This window comes from Poecilia formosa, unplaced genomic scaffold (assembly GCF_000485575.1).
Source record: "Poecilia formosa unplaced genomic scaffold, Poecilia_formosa-5.1.2 Scaffold97, whole genome shotgun sequence".
Lineage (NCBI taxonomy): Eukaryota > Metazoa > Chordata > Actinopteri > Cyprinodontiformes > Poeciliidae > Poecilia > Poecilia formosa.
Genome location: NW_006800036.1, coordinates 1,555,198 through 1,576,005, shown reverse-complemented (window position 1 = coordinate 1,576,005; position 20,808 = coordinate 1,555,198). Strand labels below are relative to the sequence as shown.

General features: G+C 37.5%; 1 protein-coding gene across 3 annotated transcripts in view; it reads left to right on the top strand.

Moving 5' to 3' along the window:
• spon1b (spondin 1b) overlaps positions 1–20,808 on the top strand; it is a 114,829-nt gene that overhangs the window by 29,234 nt on the left and 64,787 nt on the right. For all 3 annotated transcript variants that reach the window (XR_001662919.1, XM_007558582.2, XM_007558581.2), the window contains exons 2-3: positions 3,686–3,792; positions 19,450–19,583. Coding sequence is in view for 2 of the 3 variants with exons in the window: in XM_007558582.2 (XP_007558644.1) it covers positions 3,686–3,792; positions 19,450–19,583 (241 nt within the window). In the remaining variant the exon portion in view is untranslated. The remainder of the gene's footprint in view (positions 1–3,685; positions 3,793–19,449; positions 19,584–20,808) is intronic.

Genomic DNA, 20,808 nt, shown 5'->3' with positions numbered 1-20,808 from the left:
ACTGAAAACAGAACACTTTTTCAACATGTTTATTTTATTTTTTTTAATTTTTTATTTATGTTGTCTTTTACGATGTTAAGTGGAAACTGCAGCCGCAGGAGATCCAATTTCCAAAGCAAGTCTTCCTCATCCTCCTGCTGGGAGATACCGTTTGATAAGGCTGTTTAATGTTAAATTGCGTTGCCTATATTTACTTCCTCTTCTCTTCCTGCCAGAAAGTGGAATCTCTCGAATAACAACATGCAGATACAGGCTTAGAGACACACACGGACAGATCTGGATCCAATTAAGTTGACAAAACAAATTTTAAGTTCCCATCCGGCCGGCCAGATGTGTTTGTCCACGGTGGAAAAGGGGCGACATTCTCACAGTGATTTCAGATGAGCTCAGAAGGAACGCCTTAAAAGTTTTTCAACCATTTAGACAAAAACTCACAAAAGACAGCGTAAGTAGGCTTACTCAAACCATTTAAGCTGGGATGAGATTGTTTTTTGCTTTCCAGCAAACTGAAAAGGTATATAATAAATGTAAAGAGATGTGGGAAATTGTAAAAAAGGGGTCTTGAAGCTGAAACTGAATTGCTTACCCATCTTATATATGGCATAGTTATCCTTGTTGCTGCACAAAGTCCTGCAGGTGATTGAGCATGTGAAGCAGAATGAAAATGAAAGTTTAAAAAAAAAAAGATTAAAATCTAAAATGTTTGTATTTATCCCTCTTAGTCAATACAGTACAATCACCTTTTGCTGTAGTTCCATATTTAGGAGTCGTCTCACTCGGCGTGTGGTTTATGGTTTAATATCTCAAATTAAAGACATTTTTCTTTGAAAATGGCTAAAGCCAGTTTAGATTGAATGAAGAGCATCTCTGATTTTCAAATATTTATCTTAACTGTATTTACATTTGGACTCAAGTAGATATGCCTAAAAACAAACCATTCAATTGTAGCTGTATGTTTAAGACATGTTGTGCTGCCCGAGTCTGGAGTCTTTTGCTGTATCTTCCAGGACTGGTCTGTATTTACCTTCACAACATTATGCTGCCACCACCTTGTTTTTATTATTATTATTATTTTTTTTTTTACCAAAATCATCATGCTCAGGCTGTTTTGTGCATGGCTGACTGGAAATGGGACTCATAATGGTTTTGTTTTAAATAAAAGGGTTATTTCCCAGTGTTTCCCAGTGGCATGTACTCTCACTCATGCCACTCCTCCAGAGGGAGTGCAGACATAGACCATTTCCCTGATTAACACTTTTTGCTTGGCCTGTCACTTCTGGTTGTGCTACTGATTTTGCATACTTGGATAATGGACTGAACAGTGCTGTCTGTGTGAGATGTCCAAAGCTTAGATACCCCTGACCATTGTGGTGTTTCTTGGTCTTCAAGATGCATTTTGTTCACCAGTACTCTCTAACAGCTGGATTTATGCTGAGATTTCACATAGATGGAGTCTAATTGGATGAGATCTGATGGCAGATTTTATGTAGTGGCATCAGAATAAATGCAACTGATTACAAATGCATGCTAAAATGATCAGATTTCAGTAGACGTTTCTTTGTGTGATGTAAAGTCACAATAAAATATGTTGAAGCTTGTGGTGTAAGGTGACAAAATATAAGAAAACAAGCAAAACAAAACTAGGACTCATCCTTTGTGTTAGACTTATTTTATGCTGCTTTCACATGGTGTATATGTTTGATGCAAAACCCTAAGAAAACAAAAACATCTGACCTTACAGTGAAAACTGACCCAAATAATTATTACACTTTTTGTTTTTTTGTTTTTCGAGGAAGATTAACTTGGAGGCGCTTATTAAAACAAAAAAACCCCCCTCAAAGTCTACAGAAAATCTTTACATTATGTCATTAAATGTTAAACAGATTTTAACTTTGCTGTTCAAAGTAAATTATTTCCATGCAAGACAGATGTAACGGGTTGAATATGGAATCGTTTCTCGCCGTCTGACGCTTTTGTGTTTATGATTTTTCTTTCTTTTCATAGAAGTTTTTTTTTTTTAATGTTGCTTCAGTAATGAATAGCTGCATACAAAAGATAATTTGCTACAACAGTAAAACAATTCCAGGTTTCTTCCTGGGCTCTGCAGCACAGCGCACAAAGCAGCTCCAAGTTGGAGTGGAGGTGAACAGTCGGGGAGAGAGAGTGGAGCTGTTTTCAGAGACTAGAAACAGATTAGCCCAAAGAGAAATACCTTAAACAGAGAAGGAAATAATCCTCAAACCGTAGTGCAAACAATGTCCGAGGCGAGCGCAACAGAACTGACTGACAGCTGTCATTTGTCTCAGCCCATTCACAGCAGTTACGAGTTTGTCTCTTTTTGAATGCAACTCCACTGCCCTCGTTTTGTTTGTTTTTTGTTGTTTTTATTGCATAAGCCGTAGGCTTCAAAGTCGCTGTTTGGATCAGCGTTTAACCAAGCCTTTCACTTGTGTCTTTGAGGCTAAGTGTTGTTGAATTTGCATTTCCCCATTCTTGCAGCAGCGCTTCTTTGGACTATCTTATGGTTTTGCCTGTAACAAAAGAAGCTGGTTGCTTGATTGTGTCTTTGGAACTTTTGTAGTTGAAAATACAGTCCATAAATGCAATAAAGTGTCATGGCATTTTATTAAAATTTTAAGACATACTTGTAATAATGTAATACTTCACTAAAATAGTTAAATTAGTTTAAGATTTTTTTTAGTCTGATTTTGATTGTTGGGATTTTGAAATTTTAGACTGTTTTAAGACCCCGTGAAAACTTTGAACATTAAAGTTTAAGGCTTTTTATTTTAACATGTAGTCATATTTAATAAACTAGAGAATTATTGCAAAATTAATCAGTTTTAGTAACTCAGTTCACTAAGTGAAATACATATCGACTAATTACACACACACTGATCTTTTCAAGCCTTTATTTCTGTTAATTATGATGATTTTCTTAATGAAAACAAAACAATTACGATTAAAACAATGCATTAGATTAAAAATAAAATAATTAATACAGAAATGTGGAGTAAATAAAACCTTCTTAAAGATTATTATTATTATTATTAAAGGTACTTTTCTGACAAACAAGCTTTATCAGAACACATAACCTGATTTTGTAGATATGACTACACTTAAACGTACTTGCAGTTATATTGCTCATGAGAACTCTTAGCATCTGTTACTTTTGGATTAACTATGTATCATAAGCAATATTTTTTCTTTGTGGTTTTGCTTTGTTGAAAATCTAAATGCATTTTAAACATATAAAAGTAGATTTTATTTTATTGTCATGCTTGAAAGCTGTTAACTGTTGCACATATTATGTCCTGTATGTTTATGTAGTAGAAATCGACAAGAACTGATACTCCTCGAAGAACCCGGAGCAGCATCCCGTTTCTCAGTTGATCGTTTTAAGTAATACCTGATTAATTAACTAGTGCTATGGATGAGGGGAAAGCTAGGAAGTGTGCGATTCAGCTGTATCCTCCTTTATTAACTGCTGTGTGAGATGCTAAGCTGCTGTTTGCAACCTTCACTCTTCCACATCATGCACACTGTTACGATAAACCCTCTGTCGCGATTATCTGCAGTGACCCTGGGTGTCGCAGACAAACCATGAAAATCCAAAGCCAGTTTAATACCCTGATTCTCTGTGGCGCTGATATATACTTACTCACATTCTTGTTTTCCCTCGCAGTGGTGCTTCTAGCCAGCAGCCCTGCTTATTTCAGAGGCTTTACTCTCATCGCGCTGAAGGAGGGCAGAGAGGGCACCACAGACGAAGACTTCGCCGGCCAATTCCAGGTAAGCCTGACAAGGTGGGGAGAAGAGTCTCCGCATATAGAATGTGTTCTGTGTTCTATGGGAACATTCGCAGCAAAGGAGCTCATTTGCAAGCTTTAGTGCACCTTGCAGTCGACGAGGCGGCGCCCTGCTGTTCTCTGATGTGGAGGTTAAAGGAGGTGTTTCTGACAGATACACCTTCTTTAAGGTGTCGAGATGGAAAAGAATAGAGGATCTCTTCCTGTCTTTGGTGCCACCCTTCCAAGGTGTAGCAAACATGGCACCCAGTTCCTGCTAAGTACCAGATATTTCCTCCAAAGGAAGAATAAGGTGACAAAAGGATTAAGGAGGGAAAAAATGCATGTGGGAACAGAGAGGAGATATAAACAGTGAGAAAGAGATGTGAAATGTTTGTTTCAGTAGTAACACAGCTCCCACTGAGCAGCAGAGAGCTCCCAAGGAGTGAGCCAGACTTTCTCAATTACCTTCCTCTCAGTGTAAACAGGAACAAACATCTGTGTTTCCACACTGATTCCTACCAGAGTTACAGCAAACAGCAAGAAATGGCTTTCCCGTTAGTAGCAGTTCAAAAATAGCTGTTTCCAAACTTTTTAGCTTGAAGGATTCTGACTCACGAAATGAGAGTGGAAGATGTTTGGTTCTGATTATTGGTTGAATGCTGAGTCAATTAAGCCAGCATGACGGGAACACATCAACAGACAATATGTTGCTTTTGTAATCTTTTTTAAATATTTGTAGAATAAATATGTTGTACTGCTACCAAAACATTGCCAAGATTAATTTCTGCAAAAGACCTCACCACCCCAAATGTGCTGATACTCGACCTTATTGCAGCCCTAATCACAACCGCAGGATCTACTCGTTCAGAGAAAGGACTGAATCTCCTGACTCTTCTAAGGGATCTTACATCTAAGGGAGGGAAAAGTGAATCCTTCATTCATCTAGCTAACTGTGCACAACAACTGGTGTGGGTAGCTTAGCCAGTGCTCTATGTGCAGCCATCTTTATAAGTCCTGAATACTAATCCAGTCGTACTCAGGACAATGCAGAATGGATCTATATAGATGAAGACAAGAGTTATTTACTTAAAGGTGCAGTTCCCTTTGAGGTTGATGGGATTAAAGTATATATAGAGACATCAAAATAAAGTTTTTTTGTTGGAATACCATCCATTGATGTTTCAAAATCAATTAGATTTTTTTAAATGTCTTTATTTGATGAAAATGTTATAATATCAGCATATCAAAAACACAAATTCAGACTGCTTAAGATGTGAAAGCAGTTAAGCAGTCTTAAGAATAACTGGCCAACCAGTTATTCTGTCGAGCCATAAAATTTGTAACTTAAAAAGTGACTTTGACTGATTCCACCCTATGTTTATTCTTAGTATATGAGTAAATATAGGATTATGTGAAATTATTAGACATTTTTATACCACTGGAAATTAACCCTCAATTTACAGACTGAGAAGGGAGGATTTGTGTCTAGATGAGGAGGAGTTCTTGATTGCGCTTTTCCCGCCTGGTAAACATGATGCATTTCTTTAAAACTCCAGGCCTCTATGGATCCTGGTTAACAAGACAACTGCAGTCAAGTTAATAAGTTGCAGATAGTTTCAAATTCCTACAGGGGCTTCATAGGCTCTGGGATCCTTTTAGAAAAACACATTTCCTTGTTCTCTGTGTTGGTGTAATTTTTACATTATGGTGGGAATTCTTATTTAAACCCTCAGCATCCGGATACTTGACAACGTGTGTGAGTTCTGCTTGTGTTAGCATTTATTCAGTCCATTAATGTGTTGTTTATCTGACTGTTGCTGTGTTTTGAAAAATAAAGTCACGATTGGATTGAAGTAAACAACTAAAACATTTGTGCACAAAGAGCTGTGGGTGAAATGAGTAGTGCAGTGCCTAGTGTGAACTTGAGATCATGAGACATGCATAATGGATCTCTGTATAAATCCCCGCACCTGAACACTGACACCAACAGCATCTTCTAATGTGTACAGGTGAGTCATCACCTCTGTAGGACAGTTTCAGCAAAAAAACAAACACATTCATCTTTTACTGCAGAACTGCATTCCCTTAGCTTTTCACTTTTTCATGTAGCAAAGTTGTACTCTTACATGTCCAGGATGGAAACTTGGATATCTCTCTCCCCGTTTAACACTTTTCAGTTTGTTTGCTGAATCTAGGGTCTTTCTGGGATATATATAGTTCCCCTGGTGAGTTCTGGGCGCACCCCAAGATCTCTTCCCAAATGTGCCTGGAAAAACTTGAGGTGCTCCTTGTGAAATCCTGATCAGATGCCCAAATCACCTCAACTGACTTCTTTCAATGTGGAGGAGCAGCAGCTCTCCTTTCAGCTTTGAAGGATAGCAGAGGCCATCAAATCATCTTTGTGACAGAGCTACAATAATACACAAAGCATCAAATTTCAGCTGCTGGCATCTGAGACCTTCTGCATTTGGTCATGATCCATTAATCATGACCACAGCTGAGGTCTGGAACCTGGAGGGACCTGTAAATCAAGAGCTTCACATAATGGCTGAGCTTTTTTTTTAACCTTGGCAGTTTGGAGTAGAAACTGCTTTACTGCAGACAAGACCCCAATATGTCCACCCATCTCCCACTCTGTCTTACCATCACTACTGATGAAGACACTAACATATTTGAACTTCTTTGCTTGTGGCACAGACTGACCTCTGACCTGGAGGGAGCAGTTTCAGATAAAATCAATCACCACATCTTTTATCACAAAAACTTTTTCAAGACTCCTGTCATGCCATCTATAGTCATGAACTCTCTGTCATACTTTCCCTCTCCTTTTCAATCATTGTTTTGCTCCAATCTGTGCAATACCTGTTTATACATATTCTCAGTTGCACCAAACAATGGGAATGCTTGAGTTCAGCTAAAAATATTTCATCTGGAGATCTGTCCATGGTCTTGTTCCATGGTTTTCTTTTATGACCTTTGGGTGTACATGTGAACATGCATTCCTCCCCTGAGACTCGGGTTATCTTCCCCTGACCTGCTCTCCATGAGTCAGCCCAGATAAAAAAATAAAAAAAAATGTTGCGCTATCTAAACTCTGGATGGCTCTTCTTGTCCACATTGGGATTACAATTATACTTTACATTCAATTAAAGCACTAGACATTCAATCTAGAATATTAGCCTTTGTGAAGCTTTGTGTTTTCTATTTCTAACCAACCTAATGGATTTTTTTAGTGAGGAAAATTTATTTAGTGAGGAACCATACACAGAGAGGGATATTTCTTATTAATCCAGAGTCCTGCATCCTTATTGTCTCTTCTCCTCTCTTCACCTTCTTTTCTGGAGAATTTAGGCTTTTGGACTGAGATGACAATGGAAACAGGCTGGTGTTGTGTCTGCAGACTGCTTCTTTGTGGACGTGACCACAAGGTTTAAAAACATATTTACTTGAAAATATGACCCACTGACGACTCATCCATTCATTCATCCATTGTCTTTAGCTTATGTGTGGTCAGAATATGGGTGCAATAATAATACTTTCAATCTTATTTATGGGAAATATAATCTGGGTCTGCCAATGTGACTTACACGTGTCCTTGGATGGGTCATAGGAGGCATCCTGATCAGTTGCTCGTAGGATGTCATTCAATGATTACCCACTGAATTAAAGATCAATTTATTTAAAATCTTGTGACAGTGTCAATGTCGACTTTATTTTATATCACTTTGCACAGCAAAAACAATACAAGTAGTATGAGTAGTGAAAGAGCAGAAAAAACCTAAGACAAATAAAGAAAGAATTAGTAAAAGGTTAAAATCTCAAGATTTGGACACATCTTCACCAGGGATGCCACCAGGATGTATTTGTTTCAAGATGATTTTAAATGTTGGAAAATATGGACAAGCTGTTCTTTTTCTGTTTGTGCCTTCAGGTAGAGGAAAGTTTCAATGTCAGATATTTATTTTTTTTGCTTGAACTTGCCTACCCTTACAATTTTCACAAACTAGTTTGTTGTGTGAAAATTGAGACAAGAGAAAAACATGTCGAGCTTCAGCTCGAGGACGAGATTGCTCTAGGACCTCTGTGAAGTTGTTGGAAAATCCAGGCCACGGGAAGGTCAAAAGGACGGGGAAGGTTAGTGCAAATATCTAGCTTTTTGGGGTTCAAGTAGTTCAAAACTCAACATCTCAGTGAAACAACAAACAGCTTGCAGTCTAAGTCGAAGTCCCTGCAGAGTTTGCAGGGAGAAGGCAGCGAGCTGAGACTGGAACCATGTGGGCAGAGCATGAACAGAATTGATGTTGACAATCTGGCTTTGCAATCTGTCTGATACATATTCAGACTTTTTGTGGTCTTTAAACGACAGGCGTAATTTACCCGTTTACACTCAGGAAACAAAATACTTTTGGCAAACACTGTCAAATGTTAAAAAATTGTTTTCCTTTTCATATTTTTTGAAACACAGCTATGAAAAAAGAAAAGCATCTGGTTCCATTGTAGAAGCATTACTGTGAAATAAAAGCAGAAATTAGCTTTAGAATCACTTTATCAAATATGATGTTGTTCTTATTGCATTCATGCAGAGATAATACAAAAATAAAGCATGATGGTGATTATGAAAGTTCATATAATTTATTCAAAGTATATCTTTCAAAGGTTAGCTATGACTCTACATCTGCAGTGACATGACTGCTCTTATTCACTGGAAGGGAAGACGGTTGAAGGAAGTTGAGGTTCCCTGCATGGCTTTTCTGTCTCCTCACGCTGTGGTTGTTTCTGGCAGCCGTCCTGGAATGTGCCCGCACGCTGCTTCTCTAAAACACCACAACTAGGAGCTGTTATTCATTGACAGCTCTTCAAACAGCAAGATTCACTTTTAATGCATTACTGCCGCTGAAAGACTTTCATTTGAATTTGTCAAACATTTGAAAGAAAAAAGTCTGAAAGTCTGTCTGAACGTCTCATTGAACTGGCCCATTCTCTGCTTTTGAGATGTGTGTCTTTGTGCTTAAATGTGCTTTGACAGGACATACATGTCTGGTTCTGCTTGTGTATGTTTTTCCCAGCCCTCTGTGTGTTACTGTGGGACATGGGTCATATTTATCTAGGTCAGCAGTGTGTTATTGCTCTGGGAAACAAATGGAGGTTGTTTGAATAGGGGAAGCAATAAGAAGAGGTTAGATTATCTTTTATAAACGGTCTGGAGTTTTTTCGGGGTACAAACACTTAATCAGTTTAACCCAAGCCATAGACGTAGAGGGAATACAGACAATCTCAAAGGCAAGTAAAATGCAACAGCTGAAATAAAGCAGGAACAAGGCTTGACAGTGACCTGATGTATAACACAAACTCCAAGATAATCCTTAAATAATTGTTTCTGTAGTTTGCAAAGCTCTAACTGAATATCTCTCGGTCCCTGTTTTCCTTTTAACTTTACCTTATGAGGAAAACCCACAGGGTTGTTGATTTTATTGAAATGAAATGCGTCCTTGAGATGGCGAGTTCCTGTGTGCCACTGTTTGTCCTTCCTACAGTGGAAGGTAAGGCCCAAGCGAGTCTACTGAGAAACGCAAAGGAGGCATGACATAATTATATAGGCAACATCAAATGAGATCGAAAGAGGAAGGGTTGATTACCACTACTTTGATGGACAATCAGGCACTGAGGACTGTCCTTTAGCACCTCTTATGCAGCCAGACTGATAAGCCTAATGGGGACCATGTGAATTGGCCGTATGAGCTGTCATGCCTTCACAGAGTGGAATCAGCAGCACAGGAAGAACGAGAAGAGGAATGCAACAACCCAAAAACCAACCCAAAATCAGCTTTATTATCTGATAGTTTCCTCTTCTACACAGGGAAGAATTTCATTTTTTGAAATGGCACATTATTTTTCTGAGGAGCCAGAACTGAAAATCTGAAAGAGCAAAACGTCTGCAAGTAACCTGTCTACCTGCACTTTGGAGGTGTGTGTGTGCTTCCTCACCACTGGTATCTTGGTGTGGGTGTGATTAGCTTGTAGACATTGCGTGAGTCCAGCATGTCCAGTTTTTCTTCAAATTCTTTAATGATAAGGTTGGTCTGTCTAAGCCACACTGCATGGGTTAGACGATCAGTGCTGCTACTATGCTTTTTCGTGCAGCACCAAGGACTCGGATACACTCCCATCTATGATCGTGTGTATTAGTGTAGGACCCAAATGCAGGCAGAAGGTGGTGGCAGGAGGTGGAGGATTGAGAGGCATTAAAGAGTCTAAACACACAGAGGGATTTGATTAGGGTTATGCTAGAGGAACAAGAATTATTAGCAATACTGTTTTCTGCATAGCAGAAGAATCCTAAATAGAATAGGTAGAGAAACTGAAGAAGAAGAAGACTGGCTTCAGATACATAGAATAAACACAGATGTGGACAAGCAGAAACATGGGGCAGTAGCAGCTTGCCAATGAAATCATGGGGTGAATTACTCAACATAAAAAAAAACAAGCAACACACTTTAAAGTGCTGACTAAACAAAAAAACTGAATGTCCAACACGTCACGACACCACCATGATGACAAACCACAATGGAATTTTTGTGGATGCTCAATAATATGCAATAAAAAGCCAGTTGCATTCCTGGTGAACCACAGCACGCCTCTCCAAGTTGCTGCAGAGACCGTCCATGTTCGGACAGATTTTTAATGCTGTCACACAGTCATAGTCTCATGTGAAGTGATCCTAAGGCATTTTAGAAACCATGTTTAAAACACTACTTCTCTGCAAAACTATCACATTTGAGTAACTGGTCTACTGATCCCTTTTGTCACACTTTTTGCTTTGTGACTTTGACTTCTTTCCCCATCCAGCTGCTCCTGCCAATTCAATAGAAATATAAGACATAAATAAAAATGTAAAGCTAAACTATATATTTCTCTTTTTGTTTTAACTAATGGTAACATTGTAATGAAGCTTACATACAGAGTTCACTTTGAGCTCATCTTTTAATATTTGACCACTTTTAAGCAAGTTTAAAGGATACAGAAAATTCTGACCAATCAGTCACAAAATTCATTTTGCCAGCCTGTCAGTACGTCAGTCGCATGCTTTTGGAAGATCTGGGTTTTGCAAAGATATTGACGAGAGAGAAATAAAAATAAGTACATTTCTACGTCTGCTTTTCATTCCACATTACTATACTGATAGAATTATATAATGCACGTCTACCTTTAGGCTAATGAAGGAAGAAATAGCTTGAAGAAAACCTACGATGGAAGTAAATTCACTTGACATAGCTTGTTCTTGCCTGCTATGAACTTTGTGACTGACATGGGAGGTTGTGAACATTAACACCGCAGCAAAGAAAATTTGGTTTCAGAAAAAAAAAAAAAAAAAGGCTAAATGAGGATTTGAAGGTTTCCCATCTTGCCACATTAAAGCTTGATTAAGCTGTATTGTTCAGAATAATGCTATAATCTGCACTACAGAAATAATGGGTCAAGGGAAATTACTTATGAAAGAAAATTAATTACCACTCCATGATGTCATTAGAAATGTCTCCATTTAAATCTTTAGTGTTTGGAAGCCAAAAATCATTATACCGCTGTAGTCATTACAGCCTTGCGACTCTGTGCGGGAGCTTGTTATAGTTTATTCATGCTGTTTCGTATTGATAACAGCTTAAGCAAACAAAGCAAGACAAAATAGGCTGGAAAGACAGCAACACATGCAAACACAAGAAGGCTCACACATGCAGATTCATTTGTTAAAAGTAGCTGCAGTAATATGTGGTAAGGCTCGGCCCAAATGAGGACAAAGGGAACCTAGAGATAAAGCAAAGGTTTGATAATGGAAAACTAATAATGCTGCAGTTCAAAAAGTCCAGTCAGAAAAAGCCTCAAGGTAAATCAATTTTTTTTATACAAAGACTGTATAAACAGAGACAGAACACAATGACAAGATGGAGCTTGTTAAAATAGGCTGCATAACAGACATATGGACTAAAAAAAGGTAATTTGTATTATATATGTAACACATGACTGGAGCGACTTAAAGGAACTGTAGACAGTAGCTTGAACTGCTTTCGCACTGATTGTTATGCAGGTATTTTGGATCAAAAGCACAAATGAAGCACATTTTGTTAGTAATCAACATCTTACCTGTGACTTTTGCATATGATATGCTTCTGTTAAATTATGATTGTATTAGGAAAAGGTGGACATTTTGTTAAGTGATATTGTTTATGCTTAAGGCATTTTTTTTATAGTGGGAGTAACAATCTAGTTTGTTTTTCTTTCATAGTTGATGATAATTCGACCTTTTAAACATTTAACTTAAAGTTGAATGTTTTATTTTGCCCGACAGGTCACATAGCTGCGACTAACTGTATGTGAAAATAAAATAATTATTTCCAAATACGCAGCTCTAAAATAAGACTTGATTTTTTTTTTTTTTTTTTGCAGCTATTGGATTCCAGTTCTAATTGAATTCCAACAGAAGCTCACGTCTTTCAGCACACTGAGGTTCTGACTGGGTGATCTTTTGCATACAACAATAATATGAAAGACTGGTGTTTGACAAAATGAAAGTCAGGGTTATTCCATCAAATATTTATTTAACAATTCTGTTATGTTGCTTAGCAATGTATGCAAACTTGTTTTTGTTTTATTTGAGGTTTTAAAAAAAAGATATATATATTTTTTTCTTTCTAAAATGAGAGAAATTTTAAGTTTCGCAATGGGTGTATAATTCTGTCCAGTTCGAAATACTGATAATAAAACATGTTTTCAGTATGAACAAAGTCTTCCTGTAACTTAGTACACTGTGCATACTAATTGTGGCATGATGTAGCATTGGGACTTTGCAGAGGCTGTTTGGTTTTGAAAATTGATTGGATTCCCTGTGGTGTTCCTATGTTTGACATCCTGTCTGACTAATCTAGTCTGTAGATGTCAGTTTTATCAGAACTAAAACAGATGTGTGTTTTTACACAGAGCTCGGTTTCGAAGACATCTGGTGGAAAGGAAAGCATTACACGAGAGCGGTTCTGATCCATTCCAGTGGTTCCAGTAGAAAAACATGTTGCCACTGCCTATGTTAGAGTTTGAGGTAGACCAACTGTTCTTGTTTGTGCATGCGACTTGGGAGTGATTTTTCTTTTAAGACCTCACTTTTCTTTAGCAATAAAGTCCAGTTCTCTGCAGCTGATGTCCCTGGACTCTGTGACAGGATGGTTGTCACGACTTTTCATTAAATCCTCTATTATGCAAGTTGTGTGGACCACCACTTTGTGCGAATAAACATCAGCAGAAATGACAAAACATTATCAACACTTGCCTGTATGTAATTATATTGCCGAGCAATGCATTACCTTGACATTTTCAAATATTAGACACTCCTACATACATCAGTGCACATCTGTTGCACAGATGTTAGAGAGAATAGCTGTTGCAATGCAAATGTTGATTCCCATAATGCTTTGAATCTGTGTGGAAAGGGTTATCACAATATTTAAATAAAGTGCAAATGGTACCTTAGAGATGATGGCAAACTGTAATTAGGACTGAAGGAAGCATCTGTATCCTGAGGACAGCACAGTGCCAATAATGACACATATCACAATGATACTGACATAACAAGATGATAATGGTGCAAAAATCATTGGTTATATCCCCTTCGGGATACTTGGGGAAGATCTAGAACAGTAATTTGTTGATGGATGCTCCCAGATGGGATATCTTCAGCTTGTATTGTTGGTGTATGTTAAGCAGGGAAATAGAGAATGCATACCACTGCTGGCCGTTACTCCTGTAGGAGTGACAACAACAAGACAAGTGATAAACCAGTGGCAACAACAAACAATAGCAAACAACAAATAAAATATTGCCTTTAGCAACTACTACTACTTGTAAAAATCCTTTAGAGAAATTATTAAAATGTTAACTTGCTATAGATATTGGACATTTTACTGTTTCATTTACAGAAGGCAAGACAAGAGAAGTTTTTTTTATATTGCTCATATTATTTACAAGACAATCAAAAGTGCTTTACAGGAACTCAGCTTAGTACGTCAAACACCAAATGGCCTGACATAAACAATACACACATTAAGCTACAGTTTTAAATGAGGTAAATAGGTAGCAAAAGTGGAAAAAATATTTGTCCAGTGATCGTTATTCTCTGTGTTGACTGTGTTCAATCTTCTGCTTCAGTCTCTCATTGTAATTAGCCAACAGTTCATTAGTGAGATTCTCTGATTAAAATCTGAAGCAAACACATTTCGTCCTGTCTAAAAGGTGCAAACGGTTTCTGCATGTTTCAGGTTTGCAGGGATTTTTTTTCCCCCAGATATGAAAACCAAATACCTGTTTTAAACACACCTGTTTAGAGTTTCTTTTGAAACATTGCAAATGAAACATTGATAAACATTCTGATGTGTAATACTGCCACCGAATGGAATGTTTTAATTGTTGACTGTCGTCTATGACTGTATTTTTTTTGTATTTTATGACGTTAAGCACTTTAAACTTTCTTGTTGGTGAAATGATTAGTGTCAAGCAGTCCAGTACTTTCACTTTTTTTTTGGTGATATTTTGCCTCAACATGTTAGTTACTTTGTTCCCCTGATATGTTGTCCAGGTGATAGACTTGCCTGGTATTGTCAAAGCTTTTTACAACTCACCTCAATGGCATTCACACAAAAAAGACAAACGACAAGAAAAGGTAACGGCAAAGTGAAAAGGCAGAAAATGAAACCTTCTTTTCAAAGCAGAACAGACGTTCAGACATTCATTCAAAAACAACTGAAATTTTTAATGTGAGAAGTGTGATGAACAGCTTTAGGAGTCTTGCAGACCAGCTGGTTGATATGGATGATATTCCAGCCATTATACTGAAAGTATAGATGCATACGTGGAAGAGTGTGAGTTGTGATACTCAGTGAACAGCATGCAGAATGTTTTTCTGATTGTTGCTTTGTGCAATTGTACAGTTCAGGTCAGAGAATCACATATTGGAAAGTGAAGGGACTTTCAAAGGGCGGCTGTTTTCACATGCGACTCTGCTGCCATGGCTGGGTGGGTGAGACATAGAATGTAATATGATGCAATATTGATGATAGCCCCAAGATCTCAGAGGTGTTCTGCAGTAATAGAGCTGCTTTGATTGATGAAAAACTTCAGGCAAAATGTCGGTGCCTCCGAGGTCTTCATCAAGACATGAAAACTTTGTGATTCTCTGAAATGAGCTCATCCTCAAGTGGAGATGTGACATTTCAATTTATCATTCTGTCTCCTTGTAATTCTTTTCTTCTTTCTCATATTTGAACTAAAGTCCCAATGGTTTTAACTGTATTCACTGCTTTGCAACTGCATGACATTTAATTGCTATCCTGGAATGTGTGTGTGTGTGTGTGTGTGTGTGTGTGTGTGTGTGTGTGTGCACAGCAACCAACAAACACGCACACACATATGCTCGCTAATATCAGCCGTTTCTGTCAGATTTCTCCAGAGGATCGTAGGTTTGCCGTGCCTGTCACCCAGGCTTTGTGTGAGTGTGTTTGAACAGAGCTCTGCGTTTGCTTGTGCAGGCACTCTAAAGCATCTGTGTTTACCGACTGAAGTGGGAGCAGAAGATTGAGCGAGATTGAGATAGACAAACCGTGGACTCTCACTGACATGCCAGACTCTGCAAAGAAAACAAACACCTCTTTTGACAGTCTTCCCACACTAACCTGACCTGCTACTCTATTCTTCGCTGGCTCAGTATTTTGTCCATGCACTGGCATCATTGATCAATTTTAAATTGTGCTGCATTAGATTTGCTGAACATTTAATTGGATTATGAGCAATTGCAGCAGTGCATATATAATTCCATCACATGAAAGTTGTTCCCTTCCTCTAAAACTCTCTCTGTCTTGATGTAAACAACCAAGTTATCAGTTTGAAATGGAGTTTAGATTGGGCCTAAAAAAAAGTCCAGTCTGACCCGGTCCGAGCCCATAGACGACGTGTCTGAGCTCAATCCAACTAGACTAATTAACTCTAATTACAGCCCTGAGCCTGAAGTAAACATACATTATTATTTTAAGTTGCTATCAGCCTAAAATCAATTCCAGACTCCTGGCTTTGCTCTTTTCTACCTTATTAGCGTAACTTCTTCCATTTTTAGCTTTGTTTGGCATCTTCCAGCTTCGTTTTGTCACTTGTTGTAACCACCAGGGTGAGTCGTGTACAAATCTGACTGATTTGAGTGGAGCCGGGCTGGGCAATGCACATTAATTGTGCAATGTGCTGCACAACTATTGCACATAGTATAGATCTAAGCTATAATTTGAAACTAGCGCAAAGTAGGGCTGGACGACATGGCTGAAAAAGTATCATGATACAGTAATTTCATATAATTTGATGTCAATAAATATCGATTAGTTTTTGTTTTAGATATCTGAAATACTGCTAAACTGGTGAAGTGACTTTCCCTGTTTTATCCATAATTGAGCTGCTGTATTAATTTAGCATGAGACATCTGTAGTGGTTTCCAGGGCTGAAACAGAACTTTTGACCACACAACAGCAAAGGCGTGACATTGATTTTGTGTAATATAACTTGCCAAATCTTTGTCACACTTGGAAAAACATCGGTGTAAAGAGCAGATCCTCTGCTTTCAAATAATATTGTTTTTGCACTTGGTGACACAAACAGAATCATTTACGACAGAAATGAGTTTTCTTAAATTGGCTCATTCTTTTGCATTGACTCTGTCATCCAAAATATGCCACACACTCTCCATATGGTTGTGGTTGGGACAACTCTGCTTCTCAAGCAGTAACAGTGGTTTGGAAATAAACCCCAAGCCAAAAATACTTATCAATTTGTAAAATGTTCTTCAAGTACTTCAGCCAGCTTTTTTTTCCTGGTATTTGGAAAACCCACCTTAGAATTTAAAGTTCATCTCCTGAGAACATTTTTAAATGGATATATTCACACATTGTCATCACATTATCAGTTTCAATAACATTACACAGGATTGTTTTGACTGCAATAGTTTATTCCAAGAGTAATGAATTAAGGGATTGCATTCCAGTCATATGACATATTCTGCCATCTGGATGATGTGCAGCTGGTGTTGATGCTCGTACCTGACAACAGAGAGCTGGCAGCAGTGTGTTGAGAAATGAGGAATAAAGAGTGATACAGAATTGGACTATAAAGTCATTAATCATAATTATTAAATAATAATTTTAATCATAATCATATTATTACCCTGTCTCTTTTTTTTTTCTAAATAACTAAAGCTTTTACTTTTGGTAATCCACTTTTGTTCATTTGACTTCAGATTTTAGTGTATTAAGTTGACTGTAAGAATATTTAATCAGAGCTATCTTGAACCATACTTTGGGATCAGTCACAGGAACTGACTTGCTTCATAAACAAACCCAGTGCGGTTAGTATTACTGGTTTGCTTTTTTCCATAAACGTGTTTATGGTTGTTTGGCATCTCTTCAGAGCATCTCAGTTTTCTTCTTGTCTCCAAAGCAGCGTTGTACTTAATGCTTACGCCTCAGTAGACTCAACTTCAATTTAAATTTGCACGATGCAAATCTGCCTTTATATTCCTGTCAAAAGGCAGTAGCTCTTTGCTGTCATTCTCCTTTGTTTGGGTCTTTCTGAAATCTGTCTCTTCATTTGCCTTTTAGTGAGTTGTTTGTTTCAGCATTTGACTGAGAGAGCTTCAGTCTTAGTAAAAAAAAAAAAAAAAATGTAAATGAAAGGCGGATCAGTCACCGTAGAAATATGGAAATTATTCATCAGCGGAAAAAGCTCCAAAAGGGGAAACTGTTAGTGAGTTTGAGTCAAGCAGGATTTCTGGGAAAGAGTGCTGAGTCTTTGTTATTATTATGGTGAGACAGCTGGGAAACACATGCTACAAGGTCATAGGGCCACATGAGGTTCTGTTTCGCTATGTGTTTAGTCTGTAAGGTCCGTGACAAGGTTTAAGTATTGAGACAACTGGGCAGTGCATGTCTTGAATGTACAAGTCTGTTATTATCCAAAGCCTCACCTTAGGACTTTGACAAGGTTTCCCTTTCCCACAGCTTTGCTCTTGACTCAACTTGCTGCCAAAGATTGGTCACAGAGAGTACGGAACTACTTGATAAGTTAAGGTCAGGTTGCATGACTGAACATCCCCACATTCACAGGAAGTGGTGAAAGAAATAAACCTTTAGTCATCCCCCCCACCCCCAGCATCACCCTCCCTTAGCATTCACAATCTTGATAATATATGAAAAACATGTCTTTGTTGAACTCTCTTTTATTTCCCCCATCTGCCTCTTGTTTCCAGTGACAACTGAAATTGTGCAAATAAAGTGTAGACGACAGCGAACCGCCCATAGCAACCTGTTTTACAAGCAGCTTGAAAGATGGACTCAAATGCCAAATTCTAGTGATGTGTACAGAAAAGCTATTGTTATGTGTTGAGAGAAAAAAAAAAGATTAAAGCAATTATTTTCTATAGAGCAGCAAAATTGAGCTCTACGGCTTATATACTATGCATATTAGTTTTATTAAAGATTGCATGTATCAGATTAAAAAAAGAATCAGATCAACAGTGTCAGATCACCAACCCACCTCCTACAAACAAATAAAGATAAGAGACATTGTGTGAAGATTAATTATCATGCTGTGAAATAATATTATTCCGGATGTAGCGATCAGAAAAACATTGTTGGCATCAAAGGATAAATATTTATTAAGCCCTGACAAAACACTCTATTACTTCCTGTCCTTCAAAGGAGACGGGATGTTGTGGTTCCCTGATGTGAAAAATAATTACACAGAGATGACATGGTGTTTGATAGCCATCTAATATTCCTGCTGTCTTTCCTCATCACTTTGAAAATAATATACAATAAAACTACTGTTCACTTGAGTTAGAAGAAAGAAATGTCATGATTTCACAGTGATTCCTTAAAATCACATTGCAACCTTTTTCTTAAAATAAATTTTAAGGTTTACTATGTTGCTCAAATCTAGTTCCCCCTATCAAGAACTAGTTCTAAGTCCAGTTCACACAGGTTAAATCAAAGATAAACAGTTTGAACAAAGTTCCCAGTCTTAATATAAACAAAATATTTTCATGAAATAAAGTCTTAATTGATTTATGGATCAAGATACATGAATAATCTTACATTTGCAACTTGGCCTCTTGTGTCGTCTTTGCTCATAAAAACTGTGTTTCATGTGTTCAAGCTCTCAAAAAGGCTGTTCTCATTCACATATTTTCATATTTTTTAGAAAGCCAACGGAGCACTCTTAAATCACTATGAAGTCGTGTCTCATAATTAATAAAATTTTGATGCTGCATAAACACATCAGCCGACAAATCATTATTCAAAATACGTGCTATGATTTCAGCTACTTTTACTCCACTAAAGTCAAAGAGCAAAGTGAGAATAATTATAATACATCAAGCTGTGACTTAATTCCTCTATTTGTCACTGCTGTAGCTCCAAGCTCCCGCTCTGTGAGTTGAGTTGAACTTCTAACCTGTTGGATCTTCAACTTTATCCACTTTTTCTGCACAAAGCAACATATGTTGTTCTGTTTCGGAGACAATATATGTTTTTGTGTCCTTTGTAAATCTGATATGACATGTGCATAATGCCACTTATTGTATTGCCAGATCATCGATAATGATGACACCCAGTTCATGACCAACTGCCCTCCTGCGGTGACGGAGAGCACACCTCGCAGAAGAACCAGGATACAGGTCTTGTGGACCGCACCACCCAGTGGTACTGGGTGTGTTATTCTCAAGTAAGTTTTATTCTCATCTAATTATTCTCATACCTTTATGTTCAGAGCTACAACCGACGATGAGTGACAGTTTTCCATTAAATATTAGGGTTGCAATATAAAAAAAACTAGTTGGATTTAATATTTGCATGTATATTAAGATAACAGCAATTAAATAACTGTTTAAAAAAACAAAAACAAAACGTGTTTTAAATTTTTTATGTAGTTTGTTTTCTGCTTCTCATTCAAATTTTTGAGTTGAGTTTGCTATATTAAAAAGAAAAAAAATGTGTTGGGACTATTATTTCTACTGAAACAAAGCTCAACATCTTAATAAACGAAGTTCCCATTTCCCAGGCCCAGTTACCTTTGACCTTACAAGCAGGTGTCAAGTCGGTGACTCCAGGTGTTTTTTTTTTTTTTTGTTGTTTGTCTTTTTTTGTCTAGCAGCACAGCATACCTTAGCTCTTGTAAAGGGATGATCTTCACAACACAACTAAAGATGATTACTGGGTACAATTTGTTGTTTCAAACAGGTGTGACTTTGAGCATCAGCGTTACTTTCAAGTTGTACGTCTGCATTATGTGTCTCATCATTAAAGTGGGTGCTCAGACTTTAGAATAAACACTTTAAAATGTCAAATAAATATTTGCTCAGAATAGTGTGGTGTTCATGTTTGAGGATTTAAATGGCTGTTCAGGACCGTATCATTTTATAGCTCCATTGAAAAACAATGCCATTTTTCCCTGTGATTTTTTTTTCACCATTGGTGATGGTCTGGGAATATTAATCAGATAAATGACATTAAGCAGCTATTTAAAGGTTTATCCTGACAATTAAATTGCTCAGTCTGACTGGAAGTGTGCATATTGCCTATCAGCTATTAGTAAGTGACATTTTGCTTTAATGAGAGTTGGGTGGCTCACAGGGAGCTTTGCTTTGTGGGAGGAGATAGATTGCTTGGTTCCTTCCCTCTGTCTTTTATTCCTTCCTTCTTACTGTCCTTCCTTCCTTCTTTAGGTCAAATTGTGGAATCAACAGGTGAGACAAACCCAAACTTTCTTACCAGAAACCGAACCACTCACTTCTGAACATTTAGAGGATTTCATTCAGTCTAATGAAAAAAAAAATACTTAACATAAACCAGTTTAAAAATAAAGACAGTTTGTGGTAAAAGTTATTTTTGTTGCTCAAATGGGTTGAGTGATGAAATGATTTATGGTCAATTTTGATTGAATACAGCAG